Below are 18968 nucleotides of genomic sequence, written 5' to 3' on the forward strand. Positions count from 1 at the left end.
ATGCACCACATGAAGTGACATTAAGTTGACTTCCCCTTAAGACTGGAAATTTGGGTGAGTACCAGTGGTGTTACGAGTAATTTCTTAGTCCAGTAGGCTACCATGCCTAAGGATATCCCAGTCACTATACATAATGGTTACTGTGTCCGAAGTTTTAGGCAAAACTGGTATAATTACATACTCAATCTTCAAATGAATATGGGAGACAGGTTGCACCAAGACAAACTTCTTGGGTTATAATTAGGTATGGTTCTTCACGTCACCTTTCATCACAGTATATACTTCAACTTGACAGTCAAATCATGAACCGCGTGACGTTACAGCTAGTCATAGGTTTCGGCATCATTTATGGACTAAACATGACCATAATAAATATCTGTAGCTTTTCTAGCAATTTTGTAAGCATCATCCTCATATGATTAATTTGAAACTTCTAGCGTATATTTACAACGTGTAAAACTGTGCGTTTATTAGAAATACTCTTTTAGAGTTTATTAGATTTTGAAAGGTTGCTTATTCAAGAGCATACGTTTAACTATTCTGTTCATATTTTATTTGCATCGTAAGCTATCTCCGCCTCTCACAAAGCAATAATGTTAAGTATGTCCTTTCGTAAATTACACGAACATGAAAAGGGTCAGGTAGTTGAATTTGGAGCATTTGAATATTACTTGTCAGCCAAAACTGGAAAGTAATAGGATTAACCATTTTTGCCACGGAATTTAAGTGAACTGTGTTGTTATTGTTTCATGTTATGGGTCTCGAACATATTGATAATTAGCTACATGTAATTGACGTGTGTGAGGTATCACAACATCGGTGTCGATGTGGTATGTATACTGGAGTTTGCAATTGTAATTCTAGACGTGAAAAACGAGTGATATCATTAATGACATCTGATCAAAGCGGCCACGGTTCAATTCCGGCTTACGCACATGGCAGTCGTTCAATGATCCAGATGTTGAGAGCCTTGAAAAACCACCTATCACCTGCTTTATTTCTGTCCATCTACCGCAAAGATGGAGAGGGATGTGATGGTGGCCTATGTGTTAGCAACAATACCCACAAATTGTCTGAGAAAAATAATTTCTGGAACGACCTACAGTGAGGTTTTAACTCATTCATCTACTCCATTATATAACCTGAGGTTTAGTAGAACACACCCCCAAGAGCTGAACGAATCTTAAATTGCAGTATAAATTTATTTATTTATTTATTTATTTATTTATTTATTTATTTATTTATTTATTTATTAACTGGCTTGTTCCTATCACAATGGACGGAGTAGTTGTATTTTAACAAACAGTTTTTTATGCGCAGCACAACTGAAACAAAATAACAAACAACAGTGACAACAAATTAGGCCTAAATCAGTTTTAATTTCGTGGCGGAGCTGGGAATCATGCCTAGTCCAACCAGTGGGAAGATATATACTGAAATATAGACTATTATGGTGGATTCTAAATTCACGATTGAATCATGTGTGTTCTTTGGCTCTATTTAGATTATGACATGCATTCATAACCCACGCTTGTCACACGAATAGTTTTGTAAATCTCCCTAGCGAGTTGATTCTATAATGGTATGTATAGTGCACTGATAGATACATCATGCAGTTCATAACGTCCGTCACCGACACATTTAGAACTCAGTTGAATGCAAGGTTATCACAATTAATTAACCCTCAAAGCCACAATCATACTGCTTCCAGTTTCATTTAGCTTCTCACCCTATCGCACAAAGCGACACCTAGTTTAAATCCTGAGGTACTATCAAGTTAACGTTTCATTTCAACTCTCTCTGATTAGTAGTTAACTGAAAACCTTTGTCAAGGAGTTTAACTTCATTACGTACGAATCAGATGCTACTCAGTAATGATATATCAATAAAACCACGAATTACGCTAAATAGGATAGCGGTATTCACTTAAATGCTACATAAAGAGAGTCGGGATACAAGCTAATAAAACATATCGATGGCTTACTTCTAAAACCTCGTATCTCCCAATGCATTCCCTAGCCATTTTCTTCCTTAAGACTGGTACGCCTCCCAGCCACACTTGGATGTACAGTCCATCAGAACAATTTTCGTTGTGTTCATTTTCCTATGGCTGTGTGTAACGTAAAATGAACCTTAAATACATTAAACTGTAGGAGTGCTTAAATTCGCCATGAAAACAACATTCCTACAATACGGTGTGGTAAGCTCCGTTTTCCTTTACACGTTAGCATAGGAAAATGAACACTACGAAGAAAGTTCTGATGGACTGCATATACATATGTGGCTGGGAGGCGTGACCAGTCTTAAGGAATATAATGGATAGGAAGAACGTTGTAACATACGAGGTTTTAGAAGTAAGCCGACAATATTCTTCCATACCTCTAGCATGGTAGTTGGTTCTGTTTCAGATCAAGGATAAAGCAGCGATGGAACCACATTTGATACATAGGGTAATTGTAATGATCATTTGATTGAATATACTACTGGATTTTTTATTTGACTGCACCTGCATTAAAGATCATCATATTATTAATCAAAATATTTAGCAAGCGGAGGTGAATGTCTGAACAATCCCTAGAATATCACCGTATTATAATCTAACTTTAGATCCACTTCTCGGTACATATTATATTAGAATGACAATTTAAAATTCGTATTAACTTCTACATTCTTTTTTTTGAAACGGAATTACTTACAATTCTTTTGAGTTGACTATATTATTATGTGTTCCGTTATTTTAACATAATTGTAATTTATATTTCAGGCATTACAAACTGGAGGCAGCCATAGCTTCCATGAACTGGAGAGTGTATTGGAATGACATCATGCCTGTGGACAGAAAGGCCCGAGGTAGTCTTTACAGCCTGGTCAAGCGTGGGAGCCAAATGGTAAGTAACACTGGATAGTAGTATTCAATTTGTAATACGTAAACTTTTAAACGGATTTAATGTCTTTATTTGTAAGAAATCTGCCCGTGAAAATAAGGAAAAAGTGTCTATCTTTCGGTATCTTCATAGAAATACTCTAGGACTGATTGGGAAACGAAGCGACCTCGAAGTAATGGGCAGGAGAGAGAAATGGATAACTATCACACATAAAAAGTAACAGTAGACGACCAGATCGCCGCAAGTCCGTTTAATGAAATAAGAGCATCTGAGAACATCATTCCACTGTCTGAAAGAAGAAGAAGAAGACGGTGAATGTTGTCCCTCCAAAATATGGAATAGGCATTGATTGGAAACACATAGCGGATTAATAAAACAAAGATAAGTGTGAAGATGAAGTAATTTCCTAGCCATTCAAACAGAACTCTTTCTGGGTTGAAAGACCAAAGGGGTAGTCTATGGAGCATTGCACTTGAAAATATATTTTTTACAAGTCTCTTTACGTCGCAACGACACAGATAGTTCTTATGGTGACGATGGGATAGGAAAGGGCTAGGAGTGGGAAGGAAGCGGCCGTGGCCCCGATTAAGGTCCCTACAGTCCCAGTATTTGCCTGATGAAAATGGGAAACCACCCAAAACCGTCCTTCGGGCTGCCACAATGGGGTCCGAAACCTCTATCTCCCGAATGCGAGCTCACAGATCTGCGTGTCCCTAACCTCACGGCTGACTCGCTCGGTTAAAAATAATAACGAGGGGAAAACATTACGTATGATTAGAATCAGGGGCAGGCTCGGTTAAAACTTGTTGAAGATAATGTTGGCCATTGGTGATTTAAATGGCCTTACATTTAGGTTATCCCCCTTCAATTAAAACATCGTAACCTCCTTGTATCCGGTGTTCGGCCGACCCTACTTTTTCAGATTTATGCAAGCAGTAATTTATAACCTGAGGTACGAACATTTCCCCTATCATCTGATCACGTGTTCTTGTGTAGATATATGGAATAAAATGCATGTATTCGTTGCTGACAAACCAGCAATAAGGAAGTAATTATAAATGCATGCATAGAACAATGAAACAAACACTCTGTTGATCAGAAAATTGCGTTAACACTGAAACGTTACTCTTTAAGAACAACGGCAACCAAATTCTCCTCGATCGCGATCGTGAGCGGTCCATGAAGTATCACGCGCACCGACGTTCAAACCCGGTGCTGGCAGAATATTTGTATGCTTTTATTTACATCCACAGAAGGCGGAAATAATTGAAACCAATAGAAATTATAATCGCATATCATATTCGAGGTACACAATTTATTGCTGTAAAATATGTGCTGTACATATGCCAGTCTAATGTACAGATCGCGTGCTATAGCTCATGAACTGCAGTGTAGGTTGTTCTGAATTGAAGAGTAAGGCGTAGGGACCAGAAAGCTCTACTTTTTGGTCAATTTCGTTTTTTCTTCTATAAGCCACACTAAGAAAATCTCTATCTGCTGGGGCAAGAACTGTACTGCTCCACCGATTTGGTGCGTCATAGGAGTGTACAAGTAGCTGTCGGGATTGTTTTAACTGTTTCTGCCGGCGCATGAACCCGGGCAGCTCCTGGAGCTCACTGTTTCTTGCAGCGGCTACAGTTGAATGTTCGGTACAGAATAATACTCTCGGTTTTTTTCATTTTATGTGTACACTTGTCAAAGGACTTGGGAGATATGAAGAAATAATGCACCGGTATCCAGAGCCCGGACACAGCTTCCTTCCCTGTGACCGGACCTTTGGTGTAATCGAGAAGGAAAAACAAAAGCGAGAGAAAATATATTTGCCACAAGATTATCGTGTCCTGGTACAGAATGTGAGTCGCAGGGTTCATTGTTGATGATGTACCACGAACAATGTTTTTAGACTAGACAATTCACTTCAAAACCTTCTTCAAAACAAGGATCATTCCTCGTAAAGGTGCAGCGTTGACAGTGTCATTTTTAGACATGCTGAATACAACAGCAATGGACTGTCGTGTAGTGTCAATGCGAGTACCATGGTAAGGGTTGTTTTTCCTTTGGAGAAAGCAGGAGGTTACAAGACACATCAAGTATTCTACATCGCAAGATCATAAAAGTCAATGCAAACAAAGCAAAAGATGTTAAAGATATAGCTTCGAAGTATGTTCCACTTGAATGTTTGAGGTTCTACAACCGGATAGTTTCAACTGGGAGTGATGATGCACCCGGTGATGATGATGGTGCTGAATAATGATGAACTTCCACATTCTTGCGTCGTCGACGATAAACCACTAGCATACATAAAATTCAACCTATAGAGGGATTTTCCTTGCTGCAACGATTACGGTAAGTAGAATAATGGCCCTCTTATGTCCTGATAAATGTAACTATCCGTAATAAGAGGAGTATGGGAAGGAAAACTAAAATGATCATCCACTGCAATCCGTGAAAATCTTAGGGGATTATAATGCCTATACTGAAGCCAGAAACCCAGCGATTTGACTTATTATGGGGATATCATAATCGAAATGGCTGGAGAGACGAGTTTAAGGATCGCAAAGTTGTGAGCCTGCATTCGGGAAATACTGGGTTCGAACCACACTGTTGACAGCCTCGAAGATGGTTTTCCCTGTTTTTCCATTTTCACGCTAGGAAAATGCTGGGGTCCATCTTAATTGAGGCCACGGCTGCTACTTTCCCAGTTCTAGCCTTTTCCCAAGTGTAAGTCACCGGAAAGTTTCAGTGTGATAGTGAGACGAAAAACCACTAGCAAATGAAAAAAAGGATATTTACTTCTGACTTGCCTGTGTTACTCTCAGTTTACTAATATATCATTGAATTAAAATACACAGCTCAAAAAATTAGGGGAACAGTGAACGTTAATGTGATAGATGGGTTCCAATGGTTGTACAACATACCTTGAGACCTTAGCTACTCAGGGTGTGTCGAATCGAAGTTATACTCCAACTGTAGGCGTAGCCATGCTTTAAACTCTCAACTGATCCCTTGATACAAAGTGAATAGCGGTACGTCTGTGTGTACGTTGTACGTACATCACGATATCCCGTGAGACATCTTAACGAGGTTCAAGTCGCAAGGACCGTCACTTTGTTCCAGGAAGGATGGACTTTTCGTCGTGTTGCTGTGGATCTCAACATCTCTACGTCAGTTATTCAACGCTTGTGGAATCACTACAATGAGACAGGCCAGTTGACAAGGAGGGTCGGAAAAGTTCGTGGAGTCATAAAAACCCCACAGAATGACCGATATCTGACCATCTGTGCGTTGCGGCGTCGTTCAGCAGAGAACTGCAACAAAACCTCAAGAGGGTCACTGGAGTCACGGTGTCTCACTAGACAGTAAGGAACAGGTTAAAAAATAAGTGTTCTTGCGACCCAGACGTCCTGTTCGAGCGCCCCGTTTAACGCAGCAGCATCGCGCAGTCCGCCTTCTCTTTGACTGTATCCACGTCAGCTGCCAACTTCGCTAAAGGAGACCTGTATTGTTCACAGACGAGTCCAGATTGCACCTGACACAGCTTGATGGACGTCAACGTGTATGGAGATGTCGTGGTGAGCAGTATATGCCAAATATGTTCCAGGAAGGCGACGGGTCCGGACAAGGTTATGTGATGCTGTGGGGTGGCATATGTATTGGAGGCCGTACATATCTTGTCGTCCTCCGTGGTAATCTTACCGCTGCGGGGTACATTGAGGAGATACTGCTACAGCATATCGATGGCTTACTTCTAAAACCTCGTATCTCCCAATGCACTTCCTGTCCATTTTCTTACTTAACACTGGTCACGCCTCCCAGCCACAATTGGATGTACAGTCCATCAGAACAATTTTCATTGTGTTCATTTTCCTATGGTTACGTGTAAAGGAAAATGAAACGTAAATACGTTAAACTTCAGGAGTGCTAAAATTCGCCATGAAAACGACATCTCTACTATACTGTACGGTAAGGTCCATTTTCCTTTACACGTCTGCACAGGAAAATTAAACACTACGGAAAAAGTTCTGATGGACTGCATATAAATATGTGGCTGGGAGGCGTGACCAGTGTTAAGGTATATAATCGGTAGGAAGAACATTGTAACATACGAGGTTTAAGAAGTAAGCCGACGATATGTTGGTTGCTGCATATGATGTTGGCCCTGCATTCGTACTCATGCATGACAATGCCAGGGCTCATGTAGCGCGCATCACCAGAGCTGTCTTCCGAGAACTGGACATTCAAGAGATGGAATGGCCAGCAGTGAGTCCGGACCTTAATCTCATCGAGCACGTGTGGGATAGGCTTGACACATATGTTCGTGGGCATCCTATTCCAAAACAGACTCTTCAAGAGCTTGAACAGGCTCTCATTGAACAATGGGACCTGATATTGCTACGTGACCTCCGTTGACTTACACGGAGCATGCCACGTAGGTGCCAAGCTGTGATAAATGCTCGTGGAGGACATACACCATACTGGAGACCTCCATCTGTGATAAAAAAATCCACACTGGGGGACTGTTTTTTGTTTTTTCCCTATTTGAGCATTTCTGTTTGTGTTCTGAAGATGAACGCGAATCCAGCGATGTTCTTAGTATACTTCAACGGTAAAGAATAATGTTTCAGTTGGTAATACTGTATAACTGGAAGTGAGGTATTGTTTTGTGGAGCATGGCGTACGTTCAAAAACTTGTTCCTCTAATTATTTTGAACTACGTACGCTAACAGAAATTTGCCACGTATACACCTTAGCCAAACATTCTACGTATTAATTTATCTTGAAGTGACTAACAACATTCAGAAACTAACAACTCGACACATTTGTATTTCCGGTCACCCATTTGTCGTATACTCACTTCCAGGATTAGTGTAACTGCACGTCCAACTCGCTCGGTTTCTATATATGAACTAACTAGCAATTGCCCGCGGATTCGCTCGCGTGGATATCGTAATTTGATCAAAGAAATCGCTCCTCAGCATTGTACTAAGCCATTATCAGAAAATTCCAAAACTATAAAAACTCACCCAAAAATTGAGTTTCATTTACCACAGAAATTCCTTGTAATCATTGCTTGTGGTGTTATCTTTTGGGGCTAAGACGACCACGCAACATGAAGTGTACATGTGAGAAACAGTCTTCTCTCAAGTCGGAAAGGTAAATATGTTTTTTATATTTTTAAGGGGATTCCAAAAACATATTACCACATCTGTATCATCTTCATTTTTGAGATATACATAAGTACCCCATAAAAAGAATTCAACCCCTTGATTAGTCCTTCCCCCACCCCCACCCCGATCAAAGTGTATTTTCCGAAAACAAAAATACATGTTCCTTTATTTTTAAAGGAGATTTCAAGTACCAATTTTCACGTCTCTAACATCTTCAGTTTTTAAGATATAAGTATCCTCAAAATATAATTCAACTATTTTTCACTTCTTTTCACCCCCTCCCCCCCCCCCGCGATAAGTGCGTTCTCCGTAAAAAAAAAGGTACATGTTCCCGTATCTTTGAAGGACTTTCCAAATACCAAGTTTCTTGTCTTTAACATGTCAAGGTTTAGCGATATAATGTGGATATACCCGTACACATTTTAAAAATTCACTCGCTTTTCCAATTCCTTTCAACCCCTTAACTGGAGTTTCCGAAAAGAGAAAAGTACGTTTTTCGTTATTTTTACTGGAGATTCCCAATACCAGTTTTCATGTCTGTACGTCTGTAAGGCCTTGTGTTTATGAGATAAATATATACTTTTAACAATAATTCAACTTCATCTTCCTGACTTCCTTCCAGCTCTCTTCCGTCCTAAGTGGACCTTCAGGAAACAAAAAATACGTGTTTCTTTATTTTGAAAGGAAATGCAAAATACTGACTTTCATGCCTGTAACAGCTTCAGTTTTTAGTATAAATTATCCTCATAAACATATTTCAACTCCTTATTTACTTATTTTCAACCGCACACCCCTTACATTGATTTTCCAAAAAACTTTTTTCTAGTGGCTTTACGTCCCACCGACAGAGAAAAGTATTATGGCGACAATGGGATATGAAAGGCCTAGGAGTTGGAAGGAAGCGGCCGTGGCCTTAATTGAGGTACAGCACCAGCAGTTGCCTCTTGTGAAAATGGGAAACCACGGAAAACCATCTCCAGGGCTGCCGACAGTGGGATTCGAACCCAATATCTCCCGGATGCAAGCTCACAGCCGCGCGCCTCTAATCGCACGGCCAACTCACCCGGTACTTTCCGAAAAGGAAACACAAATGCGTGTTTCTTTTCTTTTAAGGGAGATTCCAAACAACAATTTTCACGCCTGTTACATCTCCGGTTTTTGAGATAAAAGTATCCACATAAAAGTAAATCAATTCCTTTTACACCCCCCCCCCCCTCTTTTCTACCCTTTAAGATGTCTCCTGCCTCCCCAAAAGTCCATGTTTCTTTATTTTTAAAGGGGATTCCAAATACCAATCTTCACGTCTTTAATATCTTTAGCTTTTGAGATTCGAAGAATTCAAATAATTTTTCAATTAATTCACCCCCGAAGACAAAATAACACGTGTTTTTTTACTTTGAAAGCCCGTTAAGTTGGTTCCCCCCTCCAAAAATGCGTGTTTCATTATATTTAAAGAGGTTTCCAAATTCACATTTTCGCGTGTGTAACCGTAATTTTTTAGATCTAAGTTTCTAAATAAAAAGACTTGAATTTCCTAACTTCCTTTCACCCTGCCGCCTGAAGTGAATTTTCCGAAAACCAAATTACTTGGTTTTTTTTTATAAAGGAGCTTCCAAATGCCAATTATCACTACTGTAACATCTCCAGTTTTGAGATACCGGTACATGTATCCTCATAGAAAGTAATTAAACTCCTTTTTCACCGCCCCTCCCCCACCAAGTTTATTTCTCCCCAAAAATGCGTGCTTCTTTATTTTTATAGGAGATTCCAAATACGAATTTCCACGTCTGTAACATCTTTAGTTTTTATGTATAAATTTTCTCATACAATGAATTCAACTAATTCTTCTATTAATTCACCCACATTAAGTGGATTTTCCATACAAAAAAGATTACGTATTTCTTAACTTTGAATGAAAATTCCAAATACAAATTTTCATGTATGTAACATCTTCAGTTTTTGAGATGTAAGTATCCTCATGAAAAGAACTGAACTCTTTTTTTCACTCCAACCCCGACCGTTAAGTTGGCTTCCCACACCCAACAAATGCCTCTTTCTTTATTCTTAAAGGAGATTACAAATATCAATTTCCACGTCTGTAACCTTCAGTTTTTAGATATAGCCTATGTTTCTACAGAAAAATATTTCAATAATAAGTGTATCAAACCTGAATGAAAATCTCTACAATTTCATAATCATTCTACAATCATTATGTAATCATAACATTCGATCAAAAGTTCTTAAACTCCCTGTAAATCATTCATCGTGAAAAGAAATTGAGATATTCACAAAATTCGAGTTTGAAAACCAATATTGCCTACTGAATACAGCTGACTGTTCCATACGACTGGTGACATATGGTGTAATATGCGATTGCGTTGTTATAGTGTGTAGGTTAGTGAAGTCTTCATACTGCAGTTAAATCATACACTTAATTGTCTTTTTTGTAGCAGTATAACCATTATTAGGGTGTAGGTAATAGGTAAGGGTTATTCTGCCCGAAGGCAGGTCCGAATCTCCGCAGAGGTGTTCCTGAGCCGAAGTTTACGTGCGGTAGGATGACCAGTTCGTTTCCGCTCCTCCATTCCCTTACCCCCCACCAACAGCGCGTGGCAACCCATCCAACTCCTGACCACGCCCAATGTTGCTTAACTTCGGAGATCTCACGGGATCCGGTGTTTCAACACGGCTACGGCCGTTGGCATTATTAGAGTGTAACTACTAATTTTATTTCATTAGTCTACTCATTAAAAATTTATGTTTTAGCCCACGTACAGTACATACACATCATGTAGTTTCTTTGCACAGCAACATATTTGTTTCATGCTTTTCTTATAATACGTTGTGTTTCTTTTACTGTATATACCCACTAACGCTCAGCGTTGTCAGTAATAAGTTATCATTATATTTCCTTTCTGCTTTTTCAGCTTCTTATTGCACCTTGTATTTCTTTGATTTTGTACTTAAATCTCTTCTTCTGTAGTTAATTTTTAAGCGTTGTTTGCTTTCTGTTCCTTTAGTATATAATTCCTCTAATTTTTTAATGGCTTTGTTTACCGGAACCTTAAAAATTTCTCGAGCCCCAATTCAAACTCTGGTACATAAATAAATGAATGAACGAATAAATCAAATTGCATGTCTGTGTTTTATGCTTATCATCTCGGGTATGTCGATCTTCTTTGCAATCCATTATTTAGCATTGTTCGCGATATTTCCCCGAAGATTCCAAATTCTGGCCCATAGTTACAATTTGCTTTGCGTCGTACCGACACTGATAGGTCTTATGGCAGCAATGGGAGAGGAAAGGGCTAGGAGTGGGAAGGAAGTGGCCGTAGATTCAATTTAAGGTACAGTCACACCTCGAACTTAAAGAACTCATGAACGTTTGGACATGCATGGCAACGACGGAGCCCTAACAGTATTTGGCATTGCTTTCACATTTTTATCAGACTCTCCCTTATTTATTCTACCGAAATTCTTTGTATCAGCGTTAGCTTCAAGTGGCCGTGACGGTGATAGGTTTTCGAAATGGATATTCGTCACCGTTTCCTGTCTTAGTGATACCAGTGCAGGAGGGGTTCTTAACTCTAGTCATAGTAAGTCCACTAGGGATTGCATTGTGATCGCTTTCATGAAAATAGCACTGAATTCCTTCACACGTCTAAATTATTTTCTGATTTTAAAGTCCATTATAGTACAACTGGAAAGTGCTTAATTTTAGATATAATATGCCATTATCAGTAGCCGTTGGAAGCACAAACCCACTCAGGACATTGCCTGAAAACATGAACAGCTCCTCTACGAGAATATCACTATATGGTGTGAGGGTACAATACTTTAGTGCTGTTGAAGAGAATTCAGGACGTTGCACTAGTTTTCTAAAGGTGGCTAAATGATTCTGAAAGAACATCTGAATTGATTGTACACGACGTAGTATCATAGGGAGGTCCCAGAAAAGATGGTCTACAGGAGGTGTTCCAAAGAAGCCGTATCACACGTGAATTCATAGTGGTTATGCACAATATTCGTAAGGATAGGGCCCTGTCTAGCGGAATGATGGAGGCAAATGTTTACAAACACTAGTACTCCATCATAAAGAGGATTCGCATTGCATACGCAGACAACTCACTGTCAAGTCAGTGTGATGTTTATCACTATAGCAAAGGAAATTATGTTCACAGCTCATGAAGCTCTGCTATTGCTTCTTGCTACATTAATAATAATAATAATAATAATAATAATAATAATAATAATAATAATAATAATAATAATAATGTTATTTGCTTTACGTCCCACTAACTACTTTTCGGTCTTCGGAGAAGCCGAGGTGCCGGAATTTAGTCCCGCGGGAGTTCTTTTACGTGCCAGCAAATCTACCGACACGAGGCTGACGTATTTGAGCACCTTCAAATACCACCGGACTGAGCCAGGATCGAACCTGCCACGTTGGGGTCAGAAGGCCAGCGCCTTAACCGTCTGAGCCACTCAGCCCGGCACTCTTGCTACATTTAGTTGCATAATAGTAATAGTTGAATCATGGTTATGTCCAGAAGAAGAGAGTTATTTTATTCGAAATGGGTATGATAGAATCTTTTGTTCAAGAATAAATAAAAGTGGGGTGAAATTTCTATTTATGTCACGCACCCACCCGGATTACTATATATTACTGCTGCAGACGTTCCCTTTAAACTATTATTTGTAGTATGTGGTCTTGTCAAGCATAATCTTATTTTGACTTTATATAACACCAAGCTAATTATGCTGAAAGATTCCTGACAGTACCGGAAGACATTTTTAAGAAGTATACGCATAACCTATGTTATGTGCTTGGTGATATGAATATAGATAAATTATAACAGAGTCAAGTAGCTAGTGAAATGGGTAGGTTATGTGAATGTTGTAACCAAAGTGGGTGCAACATTATATGTGCAGTCAGTGTAATAGCTACTAGTAGTAGTTTAATTGATACTCTATATTCTAACTAGCAAGATACCCGTGCTTCGCTACGGTATTATACTGAAATTTATAATTGAATGCTTATTGTTTTATATATAATCAGCCGAAATTCGCGAACTGACTCGTTTTCTGAGAGAATCCGCCAAATTTTGCGATCTGACTCGTTTTCTAATAGATTACGGCAAGTTTCCTCCCATTTTTCAATCTTTCTTTCCAGGAATCGATTTCGTACTTCCCGGGCTACTTCCAGGTATTCCACCCGGTCAGTTGGGTCCCTAAATCTTTGCCATCTTTTCCTATAAGCATTTTTAATATGGATCAAATCCTTGAGGAGATCCGGCGTGGTTTCGTCTTGGGTGCCTCGGCGGTACTGAACCCGCGGCCGGACTGCATTCTTAGTCATTACCAGTCCAGGACCTGTTTCCAGCGCTGTCCGCACATTTGTCGACGGTCCAGAACATTATTATTATTATTATTATTATTATTATTATTATTATTATTATTATTATTATTATTATTATTATTATTATTATTATTATTATTATTATTATTATTATTATTATTATTATTATTATTATTATTATTATTATAGATGTTCTGGACCCCATAGCAAGATGCAAGACCGCTACTTGGCGGTAAATTACATCTGCTGCCATTGTCATTGTTGACATTGTGACCAGCACCATTGTCGCGCGCAGGCAAGTGTGCGGGATTTCTGGCGATACGAATGACATACTTCCGTGTATTATTGACCTTATTATAGAGGTGAACAATTGGACGGTCAATCTCATTCCTATCGTTTATTTCAAAGGTGTTTAATTTTTTATTTATATGCCAGGAGAATCTACTGTAATCTAAGAACGTTCTCCGAAGAAAAAGATGGCTCTTGAAAACGAACACAGGAAAGATTAAAAATGATCGGTTTATGATCAGAATAAGTACATCGAAAATCTAGAGCCTATTTCCAGTCATTCGACAGGGTCAGGAATGGAATGAATAAAGCCCCCATCTAGCGACGACAATTGGAATTGTGCCGGCTGCCGAAGCCTGTCGCACTCCTCTGGGGCAATGGATAATGAATGACAAATGAAATGAAATGATATTGGACAGTGTGCTGGAATGAATGATGACAGGAAGGACCGGAGCATCCGCAGAAAAACCTGTCTCGCCACCGTTTTGTCCAGCACGAATATCACGTGGAGTGGCCGCGATTTGAACCACGGAACCGAGCTGTGAGAGGCCGGCGCGCTGCCACCTGTGCAACAGATGCTCCTTATAAGTACATTATGAACAGTAAAATCAATTGGTCTCACCTCCTTTTACACCCCACCGCCGTCAAGTTTATTGACCCCCCCCCACAAAAAATTAAAAGAACGCATGTGTATGTTTAAAGGAGATTCCAAACACCAATGTTCACGTCTATTACCTTCAGCTTTGGGATATAAGTATCTCCATAAAAATAATTCACTTTATTTCACTCTTCACACTCTTCCCCCCCCCCCCCAAGTGAATTTTCCGGGAAAATACTTGTTTCTTTAATAGTAAAGGATCTTCTAAATACCAATTATCTCGACTCTAACTTCTTCAGTTTTTGATTTCTGTGTCCTCATGAAAGGAATTCAACTCCATTTTACTCCCGCCCCCAAGATGATTTCCCCCCACCCCAAACGCGTTTTTCTTTGTTTTTAAAGGAGATACAAATACCAATTTTCACGTCTGTAACAAGTTTAGTTTTTATTAGATAAAAGCATTCTCATACAATTAAGTCAATTAATTTTTCAATTCTTTCACACCCCCCCCCCCACACTTCATTGGATTTTCCGAGAAAACGTGTTTCTTTACTTTTAAAGCAGATTCCAAATACTAAATTTCACGTCTGTAACATCTTCATTCTTGAGATATCAGTAGCCTAATTAAAATAATTCAACACAATTTTCAGACACTTTTACCCCCCCCCCCCCTTCCACCCAAGTGGTATTTAGAAAAAACTAAAAATACACGTTTCCTGATTTTTAATAGAGATAAAAATACAATTTTTCACTTCTGTAACATGTTAAGTTTTTTGAGATATACTGTACCAATTCTCATTTTAAAATTTCACCCCCTTTTTAGTTCCCCTTAAGTGGAGTTTCCAAAAACAAATCACCTATGTTTCCTTAGAGCTCTGCGAAGACAAGGCTCACCCATTTCTTATCTATCTATCTATCTATCTATGTTTCGTTACATTTACAGGAGATTCCAAATACCACTTTTTACGTCTGTAACATTTTCGTTTCTCAGCTGTTCTGTAGATATAATCTTTCAAAAAATTCACCCCAATTTGTCACTCCTGTTTAACCGCCATTAATTGGATTTTCCAAAAACAAAACAAAAAATTCGTGTTTCTTTATTTTTAAGGGAGATCCCAAACACCAATTTTCAGGTCTGTAATATTTTCAGGTTCTGAAATATAAGTAGCCTCATTAAAAGCATTCAACCCATTTTTCACCTTTTTCCATCCTTCCTATTGGTATTTTCTGAAAACAAAAAAAATACGTGTTTCTTTATTTCTAAAGGAGATTCTAAATACCAAATTTTACATCTGTAAACTTTAAAAGCTTTGAGATATAGATACACTCATATTAAAACTTCACCCCTTTTTCACCCCCCATTAATTGGATTTTCAAGAAAAAAATGCGTGTTTCTTTATTTTTAAAGGAGATCCTAAACACCAATTTTCAGTTCTGTAATATCTTCAGATTCTGACATATAAGTATCCTCATGAAAGGCATTCAACCCCTCTTTCACCCCTTTTCACCCCTCCTATTGGGATTTTCCGAAAACAACAAAATACGTGTGTTTTTATTTTTAATGAAGATTCTAAATTTCAATTTTTATTACTCTAAACCTTTAAGTTTTGAGATACCGATATTCTCATTTTAAAAATTAACCCTCCTTTTCAACCCCTTAGCGACGGAATATCCAAAAATCCTCTCTGAGCCGAGCACCTACATCTTAGTATGAATGTAACTCCAAAATTTCATTTCTTTATGTCCAGTAGTTTTGGCTCGGCGATGATGAATCAGTCAGTCAGTCAGTCAGTCAGTCAGTCAGTCAGTCAGTCAGTCAGTCAGTCAGTCAGTCAGTCAGTCAGTCAGTCAGTCAGTCAGTCAGGACAAGCTATTTTATATATATAGATATACCTTTTAACTGTAATTTCTACAATATTTGAAATTATTTCTGTGACCATAACGTAATAGTTTGTTATACTGACTTTCTAGTCAAACATTAATCAAGCAGTCGCATTAAGAATGATTAAACGAGCAATAGCTCAATAGTGATAAATGATAATGGCCGTTGTGAGCTCGCAGTAGGCAAACTTAGTTTTTAATTTAGAAAAAACAAATAGCGAGGCTGGGAACCATCACACAAGTGCATAACAATATAGAAAAATTTCGGCCTTCTTGTCCGTTGACTGTTCCTAAATTTTTAAATTTACTTGGACAAAAGAACAAATGGTATTTTAAAATAAAACGGCAGCAAGCAAGAGTCCATACGGGCTGTACATATGTTTCTGAAGCCTTGATTGAAGATTAAAAATATTATTCAACAAAATAACTAAACTTAGAAGGGAGTAACAAAATTTACATTATATAAACAGGCTGAATAATACCAAAAGTCGCTGGGAAGTTATCAATGACATCTTAGTAACCAACAGTAGCAGGAACAACCATATCAACTTGAAATTGGTATGATACTAAATTTTCATTTCACCAATAGTGCTAATACCTTTGCAAATATAATACTCGTTTTCATATACGGTATATAGCTTCGTAACTATCAATATCATGAGAGGGCCACCAAACTCCCAGTTTCTTACACCCACAGATGAAATTGAGGTTTCAGAAATAGTCTGGCAATTAAAATAATTTGTGTTAACGTTATTCCTGCTATAGGTACCCTGAGCAGACTGAAATACAAGATATGCCCTGCTCTTCAGAAGAGAATTTACCATGAACCTACCGAGAGCCACCTCACTTACAGGAACCAAATTTTGGGTTGCTGCAGGAAGGAACAAATCAAAAATATACATATTTTTCAAAAAGAGCATTAAATTAATCTCATAACTGCCCATATTGACTTCAATTGCACGTTTTTACAAATATTGTAACAACCTATAACTTAATAGTTTCCATCAAAAAGTCTCATATATCATGATCTATAAGCTAAAAGCTAATTTCATACACTCCAATAATTCGTGTAATGCTGTTTCAGATATCCACAGGTGGATATTTATATGAATGTTTGAAGCACATATAGTTTTATATTTACACAAATACGTGCTTGTAATTTTAGTACAAACTCATTATGGAATTATTATGTACATATTTTTATCACCTTCCCTGGGGACATAAGAGAGACATGCACATTGTTTACTTTATAAGCATAATTGCATTCGAGAGACAGTAGATTTGAACCTCGCTGTCGGCAGCCCTGGAGATGCTTTTCAGTGGTTACACATTTTTTGCTATTGGCTTCACGTCGCACCGACACAGATAGGTCTTATGGCGACGATGGGGCAGGAAAGCGCTAGGACTGGTAAGGAAGCGGCCGTGGCATTAATTAAGGTGCAGCCCTGGCCTGGTGTGAAAATGGGAAACCACAGAAAACCGTCTTCAGGGCTGCCGACAGTGGGGTTCGAACCCACTATCTCCCGAATACTGGCTTCTGGCCGCACTTAAGCGACTGCAGCTATCGAGCTCGGCGGTTTCCCATTTTCAGACCAGCAAAATTCTGGGGGTTAACCTATCCCGTCGTCTCCATAACACCTATCTGTATCGGTGCGAGCTAGAGCAAACTGTAGAAAAAGCGTTAACTAGATAACTACCTCATGTCAGAAACTGTTTGTATATAACTTAGATTACACTTGCTGTGCAATAGAATGTATGTACTGCAGCATAAAGAGCGTAAATTCCCCTTGAATGAATGACTTTTAAAAATAAAAATCCAGTAGGATATGTCTTCGCTCTAAAACACCCCCCTTTAAAATGTTATATTTCTGTTGTGCGGAACCCTGATGCCATAGCAAATGTGTGCCAATTAATTACTGGCCCTAATTTAATTACTGTGCTGAATCGCAGTGAGTCATGAGAGTATTTATTTAACAAACGGTTTATTGCACAATTACCTTCATTTATGTGTCAGATAATACTTGTTGGTAAACTACGCAAATGAATCCTGTAAACAAAAGCAGTAGTAATATGTAAACGTTATTCCAAAAAAGAAATACTCAATTCTTTTCCAGTAGATAATTTAAAACAGCACGTATCACCGCTTGCATGTTAAGGATTATACAGATCAATATGGCAATAAATTGCATTAATCAGTGCCTTCATAGCGACCACTTTACAAGCACTTAAATCCTCAACTAAATTTACATTCTTAGTGTCATTTCCACACGGATTAAGGCAATGCTAAAGAAATTAATACTAATTTTCTGGTTTTGTGTTACTATATTCGTGTTTGTGATACGAATAGATGTATCTGTTGCTAATATTTGATGTCTACTGAGATCTTTGAAAGACGTGCACTTGTTAAAATTCACCTAAATGTGTCTCAGAATATTCGTGTAAGAAAATGAGGAATTCATTCACACGTTATCACAAGGGGTGAACGTAGTAAACTGAATAAGAAACAAGTATAATAAAATGGAATATTTTCTGGGTATAAATCTGTTAGTCTGGAGATACAGCCATTCCTCATCTAATGTAAGTGTTATAGGTTCGAATTTCAGTAAATTCGTATGTGATAACCACTAGTACAAGCGTGTGGAAGTAAACGAGTTATCCCAGGTTTAAGTCAACTGAAGAATCTAAATGGACACTTGGTGATCCAATAATCCTGTCCCAAACAATAACGGTTGTCGAAAAATTTGCAAGTAGCTGATTCGAAAATTATGTCCAGGAATTTTGAAGATATT

The 18968-nt window shown here is 38.4% G+C and overlaps 1 protein-coding gene across 1 annotated transcript in view; it reads left to right on the forward strand.

Moving 5' to 3' along the window:
* Positions 1 to 18968, forward strand: part of LOC136864181 (atrial natriuretic peptide receptor 1) — a 2019422-nt gene that overhangs the window by 1454220 nt on the left and 546234 nt on the right. Inside the window, exon 8 of the mRNA XM_068226191.1 lies at positions 2765 to 2888. Within this exon, the coding sequence (XP_068082292.1) occupies positions 2765 to 2888 (124 nt within the window). The remainder of the gene's footprint in view (positions 1 to 2764; positions 2889 to 18968) is intronic.

This window comes from Anabrus simplex, chromosome 2 (assembly GCF_040414725.1).
Source record: "Anabrus simplex isolate iqAnaSimp1 chromosome 2, ASM4041472v1, whole genome shotgun sequence".
NCBI classification, from domain to species: Eukaryota; Metazoa; Arthropoda; class Insecta; order Orthoptera; family Tettigoniidae; genus Anabrus; species Anabrus simplex.